Source organism: Pezoporus occidentalis, unplaced genomic scaffold (genome assembly GCF_034315485.1).
Source record: "Pezoporus occidentalis ecotype Australia unplaced genomic scaffold, CSIRO_AGI_Poc_V1 ctg147, whole genome shotgun sequence".
Taxonomy (NCBI): Eukaryota; Metazoa; Chordata; class Aves; order Psittaciformes; family Psittacidae; genus Pezoporus; species Pezoporus occidentalis.
Genome location: NW_026913284.1, coordinates 58,671 through 68,975, shown reverse-complemented (window position 1 = coordinate 68,975; position 10,305 = coordinate 58,671). Strand labels below are relative to the sequence as shown.

At 42.6% G+C, this 10,305-nt stretch overlaps 1 protein-coding gene across 3 annotated transcripts; it reads left to right on the top strand.

The window, feature by feature from the left end:
- Positions 1–1,171: 1,171 nt before the first annotated feature.
- On the top strand, positions 1,172–9,922 carry CCNJ (cyclin J). 3 transcript variants are annotated; one of them, XM_062610348.1, is made up of 6 exons: positions 1,172–1,308; positions 1,629–1,723; positions 3,447–3,657; positions 5,987–6,286; positions 6,378–6,537; positions 8,175–9,922. In XM_062610348.1, the coding sequence occupies exons 2-6, from the start codon at positions 1,655–1,657 to the stop codon at positions 8,584–8,586; spliced, it is 1,152 nt and encodes a 383-aa protein (XP_062466332.1). In that variant the 5' UTR covers positions 1,172–1,308; positions 1,629–1,654; the 3' UTR covers positions 8,587–9,922. The 3 variants fall into 3 exon arrangements, with proteins under 3 accessions (XP_062466332.1, XP_062466334.1, XP_062466333.1); XM_062610350.1 differs by having other exon boundaries at positions 1,238–1,308; positions 1,629–1,950; XM_062610349.1 differs by having other exon boundaries at positions 1,238–1,308; positions 1,629–2,287.
- Positions 9,923–10,305: the final 383 nt, after the last annotated feature.

The following is a 10,305-nucleotide window of genomic DNA, read 5'->3' as shown; positions in this document are numbered from 1 at the left end:
GCACTTCAGTCCATAGGACTACCCACTAAAGTTAAGGTGCGCATGTTTAAAGGAACAGGATTTTACAACCCTGGCTACAGTCATTTAACTGGTTATGCCAAAAAGTTGGCTTCCATTTTCTTAATTAAAAAAAAAAAAAAAATCATGCCTGAGCATGGATAGAAACAAAAAACACACTACCTCAACATAAACTGCATCCAAAGCATTTCTTCTTCATTGCTTTGCATTGCTTGTTGTACTAGGTTTTACATTCTTATTAGCTAGTCGTTTGGGTATTTGGGAATTCAAAGATGCAAACCACTATAAAGCACCAAGTATTATTTTGCAAGATCTGCACAGCAGGGGGTTACCAGCAGGTGGAAAGCATCTAGAAAAAGGCTTTCTGAAAAGGTGCAAAACAGGTGCACAACACCTACTGTTCAGCCAGAAGCCCAGGTGGGAGGTCCTGTTTATCATCACTGTCAGGATGCTGAGGCTCCTTAGCTCAGGTGAATAGCACAGGCTATTTAAAAGTGGGACATAAGCTATTACAAACCTTCCCCTAGGAGTTTAACTAGCAACAAACAAGAGCTCACCCACAAAATAGTCTTAATACCTGAATCTCGTAGCTTTCACAGCCCATGAGGTGTATGTCCTTTTCTACATGTCTTAAGTGTAAAGGAGGCAAACGAGATGCAGCTCCCGACGGTTTTTACCACAACCATTCCACGTGGTAAAAACCTCACAACTGAAACACAAAAGAGCCAAGGATAAAAAAAAAATAAAAAAATAAAAAAAAAAAAGGGAAAAGGTGCCGTCAGGTGCTATGAGGGATAAGCACCACCTTGCTCGGGCCGGGGATAGCCCCACTACCCGGCTCTCCCCTCACACCCTGCGGGAACGCCCCAAGGGCCTGCACCGCCGGTCCTTGACGGGGGTCCCTGCGCAGCTCCGAGACCCCCTGGGTGAGCGGGGACAGCCCGCCCCAGCTCCTCCTGCCGGGCCTGTACCGCTGGGACAGCTACGGCAGCTCCGCGGGCCCAAAGCCTTCCCGCGCCTGGCCGCGGAGCGCAGAGCTCGGCGTGCCCCGTGAGCGCGGCACCCTGATTGGCGCCCAGCAGGCGGGCCGTGCTGTAAAGCCGCAAGCGATTGGTGGGCTGGCGGCCGCGTGCGGGCGCTGCCTGGCTTTGTACACACGCCGGCCCGCTCGGCCCTTTAACAATGGGTGAGGCGGGCGGCGCCGCGTGATGGCGGGGGAGCCTTCGGGACGCCGTGCTGCGTTCTGGTGCCCCGGCCCCGCCGCGGCCGTCAGCCCCGCCGCTGCGTAGGGTGAGTGGCGGCTTCAGCAGAGGAAGTGCTGCCGAACTTCGCTGGGGCGCCACCGTCCTTCCTTGGGGCCGCCGCCTGGTCCGCGCCCCCTTCGCTCAGCCCTGCGCCGCAGCGGGAGGGGGCGGCTTAACAAGCCTCACTTGTGCCTCGCATGGCGGACAGCTGGGCTGGGGGTACGGGGGCGCCCCGCGGCGCGAGCGGCAGCTGATCGCGGTTAACTGGGGGCGAGTGGGGAAGGGGCGAGGGTGGTGCTGCCTGTCCCGTCCCGTCCTGTTCTGCCCTCCGCGCTCAGTGAGTGCCGCTTCCCCCCCTTTTCCCAGGCCCCGGCCGCCGCGCCGCGCCGCCGATGGAGCTGGAGGCGCAGTGGTGGACAGGACAGCTGGCTGCCGACATCCACCAGGCGCTTCGCTACAAGGTAGCCCGGCGCGGCGGGGATTCGGTCGGGGAGGAGGGTCTGAGCGGGGGACCTTGGTGGGCGGCGGGGGACGGCGGCGGTCTCGGTACCTTTGTGAAGGCTGAACAATCGGAGCCAGCCCCGTGGCTGGAAGCGGCGTGGAAAGAGTGAGGCGACCGGACTTCGGTGGAGTTTGCTTTATCCTCAGTTAAGGCTCAGGCTGTTTGTTCTCGGGCGTGACAGTTTCTGTGAGTGACCGGACTCCTTTCTGCATTTAAAAAAGGACAGGGGTCACGGGGCGCTTAATTCTTCTGTCTGGATGTGGAAATGGCTTCAAGTTTAAGCTCTGCGGAAAGCGTTGTGGAGCTGTTGGAACAAAAATCTCCAAAAGCCAAACAAACAAACACTAGGTGCAGCAAGAGTAGAGGGTTTAAGTAATGCTGCTTTGAAGTTACTTCAGCTAACTCAAAGTTGCTCTTTGGGGCTGCTTTCTTAATAAAATACGTCTTTTCAGCCCGGAGCTGAAAAACAGTTTACAGTGGCTGAGCCTACTAAAAATGCACTTTTGCTGCCTGATAGTACTTGGTGAGTGGATTATCTTTCTTTCAAGTGTGACTTTCTTGAAGTAGGGGTGGTGGGACAGGAGGACAGGATAATTTATTTGCTACCAAAGTTAGTGTTATTAAACTAAAGCGTTGTGAAAGATGCATTCTAAAGCTTAATAGGTATGGGAGGTGTTGGGGGGGGTATTAAGTTTAGGGGTTTTTTTCAGTAGCATGTTTCAGAACTTTGACCTTAAGACTCTGAAAATTTGGCTGACTCCATTCCAACTGGATGTTGTCAGGAATGTAATTGTACTCAAAATGCTACTTACACGCAATAGGTAGGCTGCACAATCCAACTCATAAATTTATTAATGATAACAAAGGACAGCACTGCTGTTCTGCTGTATACAAGAGGAGGTACTAGGCAGGAGCTTGGGGAATGTTCTTTCTACTAGTCCAAATACCATGTCACGGGTTTTTCTCATCTGTGGTGTTGGTAGGGCTTTTGTTTTGTGGGGTCCCTGCCTCAGATCTGAGACAGTGCGAGGTTTATGTACACTTAACTAAACACCTGAGAGCACACTGTAATCAGTGCCAGTGCAACATCAATCAGGTCAGATTAACTCGGGGTTTAAACATGCGTGCAGCAAATGTTGACACATTGCATTCCCCATTCCTCTTCCTAAGATCACTACCTTCGGCTACCAGTTAGTGCCCTTCTCCTGGAGGCACCTGCAGAGATCTGGTAGCATTGGAACATGCAGACGCTTCAGTGCAAAGTCTGATTGCTCAAGTTGAGCTGTAGTGTGAGGGGGTTGAGTTAGCTATTGGACTTTGCATTGAAGCAGCTGAGGAGTACTCACCCCTGCTGTTTCCTTTTTGGGAGGTACAGCCTCTGCAGTAGAGGTAATACAACAGAAATGGTAAAAGCTAAAGTCACTTGAGCCATTTTCCCGATTGAAAGATGTTAAATATAAAATTGTTACACTAATATTATGCAGGACCAAATTATTTCTTGGTTCTTCTGTTATATAACAGATTTTGTTCTGTGAAAAGAAATGCTGAAATAATGGGAACAGAAGGAAGAGGGGAGAAATTTGAAAATTCCATTAAAAGTTTGAGACTGTCAGCTATATTAATCTGATACCAATTAAACTAAATAATGGTTTTAACAAAATTGCATCCTGCTGTCCATCTAGGAGCTGAAGCTGCCCTCCTACAAAGGACAATCTCCCCAGCTACATCTGAGAAGATACTTTGCAGATCTGATTGCCATTGTGAGCAATCGGTTCAGGCTTTGTCCTGCTGCACGACATCTAGCTGTGTACCTGTTGGACCTCTTTATGGATCGTTATGACATATCTATACAGCAGCTGCATGTGGTTGCTCTTTCCTGTTTACTTTTAGCAAGTAAGTATGTAGCACCGAAGTTTAACTAGAGCAATGTAAGTTCTGCTGCCAGATACAAGGTGTGTCTTGGTAGGATATAGCAGATAGGGGAAACAAAGTGGTTATAAAAGAGGGGCATATTAGTGTATATCAGTTTTGCCCAATTGGTAGAGCCTTTCTTTAGACTCTTGTTTTGAGTCCTTTTGGCACCTGTTGAAACTGATGGAACAAAAAACAAACTGACATGAAAAACTAATATTTGTACTTGGAAACAAATTGTTCTAGGGGGAACTTTCAGAGCTGTATTGTAGGAATAGAAAGACTGTCTTTCTGAGGACCTCTTAAAATAGGTAGATCCAGTGCTGGAAATAAGAAATTTGCATAACTGTGATAAAGAAATTAAACCATCTGTAGACTGCACTGCACCCTGCTGATGGTGATGTGTGGTTCTGGAATACTTCAGATTTCATAAATTGCAATATTCATTAAGCAAGTTAAGGCTAACATAGACCCTGTATTGTCACATACAAAATGTAATACTGGTGAAATATGAAAGTGAATGTACAGTACTCTGAAAACAGAATTAATTACAAACATTCATTATGAGCAGTGCTGCATATATTGACCTCAGCTAGATTCTTGTGGTGTGTATCCATCTTTTGACATTTGTGGACCCCTTTTAGAAGTCCCCAAAGAAATATGGGTACAGTTTGCTGGGATACCTGCTGCATTTATTCTTAAACCAGCAGATTCAGATAAATGGGTCCTGGCAGCAGAGCTAACTGTTGGTTCAGTTTCTGCTGATCTGTTTCCCTGAATATTTTAATTTTCTCAAATAAAATGTATGGCATCATAGCTCCATGTCCTCTCTGCTAGAAAACCAGAGCACGGAGGTGTTGACTATTTTTGCTATACTGCTTCCTTTCATTCCATCCCCATCTCACACCGATACAGCTATTTAGCAGAACAGTTAAACAAGAAAAGGGTTATTTCAGATTCTTCTGGGGTAAACTTTGACTGGATGCCACCAGCCAGCAATCTTTTGGCAAAGGATAAGGTGCTGAGTATGAAAACCTTGCCTCAGAAACCAGTGTAATCCATTTAGGAAAATGGATTTGCTTTGAACTAATGCCAGACTTTCAAATGAAATTCATGTTGTGAAGAGAATTATAACTTGAAAAAAAAAAAAAATCGCCTCTGCCATCTTTCGTGACAAGCTGCAAGTAGAGCTCCAAAAGCTGAGACTGCTTGTTCTTCCAAGCAGCAGTGCATGAATTGTTTCAGAAAATACAAACCAGAATGCTATTTTAAACTTTTGCCCTTTTTAATCAGTGATGCAATATATTAGGCAGATCACACCATGATGTATCTGATAAGGTTACAGAAGTAGTAAGAGAAATTATGATGTGACTCCTGAAGCTTTTATTTCTGTAATTACTAGAGTATGGGAAACAAAAACTAAGAGACTGAGGCTGGTATTGGATTAAGTCCTCTATAAGTACCTTGAGTGCTGGGGGGGGGAATGTTCAGTCCTGCAAAACTCCCTAAAAATGTGCATTTACAACATATCATATAGTACTGAATAGAGATTGTAAGATGGAAAGAATTTGCAATGAAATTGAAATAGCACAACCATATGGCAAACTGTATGGAAATATGACACTTGTTTCTCTTATTAATGGGTTTTCTACATACACAATTTTGCTTCAGGCTAAAACCATACAGGCCTGACAAGTTAAAAGTCCAAGGAAAGCTGAAGCTGCTAGCAGCATTAAAGTTGAAACAGTGTATATAGCAGTGTAGGTTTTCAGCTGTACATTGCTGAAATTCACTTGTTTAAAGGGCAGGAGCGGCTTACCAGCTATCAAATCTAAACCGATGCCTACCATAACAGGCATTAAAAGCAGCCACGTTAGCTAGGGCTCTAGCTGTACTCTTAATGAGTTTTAGAAACAAAAAGGGTGTGTGGGGGGAGGAGGGTGATGAAAGCCAAATGTTGCAGTGTTGTGTATGCCAAGGCACATTACTGTGGTATTTCATTGATGACGGAGACATATAAAATAATTTGGTGACAAAAAATTGCATATGCAGTACTTCACAACCAACTTCTGTGTGTGCCAGGGTGTGAAAACCAACAGGAAGTATGCACTGCACAATATCCTACAGAGTGTTTGACAGCTCTTTATAGTACATACCACTTTTTGTCTCTTTGCATCTGCAGGAAAGTCTCGATCTTGTTTGACATTGAATTGAAATATGACCAATGCAGACATTAGATACAAGCTGTTTTGCAGTTCAGTTGTGCTGAAACTTACTTTTTTTTTCCCCTCCTCTTTCTATTCATCGGAAGGTAAATTTGAAGAAAAGGAAGACAGCGTTCCCAAACTTGAACAGCTGAACAGCTTGGGTTGTATGACTAACATGAATTTGGTACTAACAAAACAGAATTTGCTTCATATGGAGTTGTTGTTGCTAGAAACATTTCAGTGGAATTTGTGCCTCCCAACTGCTGCTCATTTCATCGACTATTATCTTTCTATTGCTGTCCATGAGACTGATCTTCATGATGGCTGGCCAATGGTTTGCTTAGAGAAGACTAAGTTATATATGGCAAAATATGCTGATTACTTTCTGGAAGTATCATTGCAAGGTGAGTTATGTATTCCAGATAATGACTCCTCTGTTGCATTGATAGACAATGTCCAACTTAAATTAATCCTTTTCTTATTCCTTTCTTCTAGATCATGCATTTTTAAATTATGCTCCTTCTTTAGTTGCTACTGCATGTGTAGCTTCTTCAAGGATCATCTTGCGTCTCTCACCAACGTGGCCTACCCGACTGCATCATCTTACTGCATACTCCTGGGATTTTCTAGTGCCATGTATTGAGCGACTATTAATGTAAGCTAACAGCAGCTTTATTTTTATTTTTTAAGCCCATTTCTGGATCTGTTGGTATGTTCAATGGCTGTTAGCACTCAGAGTAAATTTCTTCTTTTAATTTCAGTTTTTCTATTCTAAAAATAATTAGGTATTAGGTAATATAGTTAAGTAATAACTGTTTTGTTCTTTCCAAAAAAAGAAAATCTTAACAGATCTAACCTCTTTCCTGTTCTTTCAACAAACCTCAGCCTTGCATTTCTACTGAACATCTTCTGGCATGCTTTGAGAATCTGTTAAATAGATTGTTCCCAATCTCTGTAGTCTGCTCAGAGAGCAAAAAGAGAGTGAAGAGTACTGAAAGCATAGGAGCTTCTACTTATTCTGAAGTCTCTAACCCTTGGAAGTTCAAGGGATGCTCCAAACAGATTATGCAGACTGAGTGGCCAACTCTGGGGGGAGGAAGTGACCAGGAGGTTTTATTTAATGTTGCTGTATCCGTTTCTGCACTACAGTGGAGACATACAGCTGACATGAGACAAAAATGCCAAACCTTACTGAGAAGGGTTGTTATACAATAAGTTCTTTTATTCTAACCCTTAAGATCAAAACCTATGCCCACCATAACTGCTTTCCTCCTACAGAAGTTTTCTTTTGCCCAGATCTAAACACACTTGTATTCTGTAGAAGCACAGGAACAGCTGTATCTGGAAGAAAGGCATATTCATTATAAGTGTGACATTGTTTTTGCTTTGCTAATGTGTGTAATTAGAGGAACAGTACCTAAAGTATGTGAGTGCTATTGTAGAATTTTCAGTACTGCTGTGGAACATTTGTGGGGTGTGAGAAAGGTGAAGTGTTTAGGTCATCCTTGCAGCACACCATAAAAAGCAGTCTTTCAGGAAAATCTATTGAGGGGTTGAACCCCAGCTGTCTTCAAGAGATCTGCCCCGTTTTGTACAAAACCCCCCTAGATTTTAGGCCTGACTGAAGTATGTAGGTGGCACCTGATTAACCTCAGTGTAAGAGCAAGAGAAAGAGTACAGCTAAATACATTTCAGACAGGTGTAAATCAAAGGGAATTCAGGTGAGCTAAACCATCTAACTGAAGTGTGCTCAGTGGGCTAGAAAAAAGGTGAGAGGAAGATAAAAAAAGGCATTTCCGCTCCCCAGAACAGAATCCAATATTAGTATACATACGATCTTTAAGTACTGTAATGTACATCTTTAAGAACCCTCTGATGTAATGTCTTAAAAAACCCTATATTCTCTTACCCAACTTAAATGTGGTAGAAGCAGCAAATAAGTTTTAATTTCAGGTTCTGGTAATCTGGCACTTTATTGCAGTACCAGTAGATTATATTGCACTGGTAATTTTAGATACTTCTGTATTATTTGTATTGTACTTGCTCTTTATTTGCATTTTGTATTGCTGTGCAATGAAGTGAAATGCTGAAAAGAAAGTGTATTCTAGAGAAACAAATTTTAAAATCACAGATGATTTAAAGGGTAGGCTAAAATTATTTTTTCTTTTTTTTAAGCTTTGGAAGCTTTCAGGTGGAGCACTCTAAAAATTGTGCAGTTTAAATGTTAACCTAGAAGAGCTTAAATTATTTTAATATCTATTTTCATGTACTCTGTCTTCTTAATTTGTTTAGTGCGCATGATAATGATGTGAAGGAAGCAAACAAGCAAAAAGGACAACATGCTCAGTCTGCCCAACACACTGTATTTCAGACCCCAGCTCCAACTCCCCAGCAGGCTAATGCTCAACAGCACATACCACAGTATCTCCAAGCTCATCAGTCTTCATTACAGTATCACCATCAGGCATCACAGCAGCAAAAGTGTCAACAGATATTATCATCTAATCATACAGCATCTTACCCACTTCAGACTTGCCCTGCTGCCTTACAGTCTACTGTTCAGGCTCGAGGCCATGCACAGACTAGTGCTGCAATGTCACTTGCTGCTCCGCTAGAAGTGAAGCCATGTATAAGTGTCTCCTACAACCGGAGTTATCAAATGAATGGACGATATTCCTGTATTACTCCCTGCTTTGAGAGGTGATAAGTACAGAATAGTTTTGTGCTTGTTTGGGGTGGGAAGTTGTGTTGAGGGGAATTGTTTTGGGTTGGGTTGTTTTTTTTTTTGTTAACCCTCAAATAAGTTTGAGGGCAACAAATCAAATAAAAGAGTGTCTTTCTAGGAAAAAAGGCAACTGGATTGACAAGCAGTACCATAGGTCAAATACAGACTTGCTACAAGCACACAGAACACCCTCCAAAAAGAACGTGTATACCTGGGGGTAATAAGTTCTTACTCTGGCACTTGGAATACTCGGTGCTTCTGACGCACATCTTTGAAATACTAGTCAAAAGTAGCTGTGGATTAACTATAGACTTACCTTTTAATGAAGGAGATACACAGTATTATTTTGAAGACATTTATGTAATACCACCATACAGTATTAACAGTTTACTGAAACTTCAGAATCCATTGAATGCCAGGTTTCTCCAGATACATGGGAACCACAGGAGGAAACAGATCTCATCTGGCTAACTCTGTATTCTTGCCCCTTTTTCAGCATATGTGTTGGATATTTGCTTTAGGCTAAGGCATTTGAGTTAACTGGTATTTTGGCTAGTTCTTAAGTTTTGTACCTCACAGGATAGACACTATATTTTTGCTTCTTTTCTTTTCCCTGTCCTTTTAAGTTTAAAGTAACTCTTTCATACTAACTCAGGGAATTTTCTGTTCATTACTCTGTGCTGCTGGTTTGTATACTTAATTGGGTATAACTTGAAGGGAGAAAGGTAAAGAGGGAAGACACTATAGCAGGTGGAGTGGCTTTTCTTCAGGGCATCTATATGCAGGAGTACCAAAGGGATATGTTAGTATTCACAGAATGTAGATGTAAGCTACTGCCCAGCAGTGTGCTACTGAATAACTGAAGAAAAGAGAGTTTCAGCTGAACTTGTACTGTACCAGAACTACTACAGTGGCTGCGATTACTCTGTGTATACACAAACACACATGTATTATTAATCAACAGAGAGCATCCTCCAGTTGTACTGATGGTATCACTCGTACAAAAAAAGTACAGTTAAATGTACTTCCAGGCTTACAGTGGAGGAAAATTCTCAGGTAATAGTGGGGCAACTTTTTCTTCTACTATGTTGCAGTTCTAGGAGAAAATGCAGAGATTTACTCTTCTAAATGGGTGGATCAAAAATATATTGCAGAGTGAACTGCTTTATCACAATTAAGGTGCTAATTATGTAACTTTATGGACTTACACTATCTCCTGTGGAGTGGGTAGTCAGAGGGTAGAAAGCTTCACTCATCCAACTATTGGATGAAAATGGTGATATTAATGGAGGGTTGGTTTTGGGTTGTTTGTTTTTGTGTTTTTTTTTCTTTAAATACAAGAAGATACCTGACTTTCTCCTGTGGTAGAATATGGGAGAGAGGGGTATGTGTGACAGGATTCTTACTACTTTAAAATATCTTTATAGTTTGTGGACTTGAGGCTTTTTTTGTTTATTTGTTCTTTTACCACCTTCTGGCCTGTCTTAGTGGCAGCACTTAAAATTGTATGCCATCTAATGACCCTGAAGTATTGTGAATCTTATAGAGATTGTTTTGAAAGCAGGGGCAATTAAGATAACATTATCAATATTTATCACAGAAGAAGGGCCTTCCATAATGTTCAGAGTGGAGGGAAGACAGCTGCATTCATTCTTTCTTGGGCTGAATGATAACATGCTACAAAAACCTATACATTGC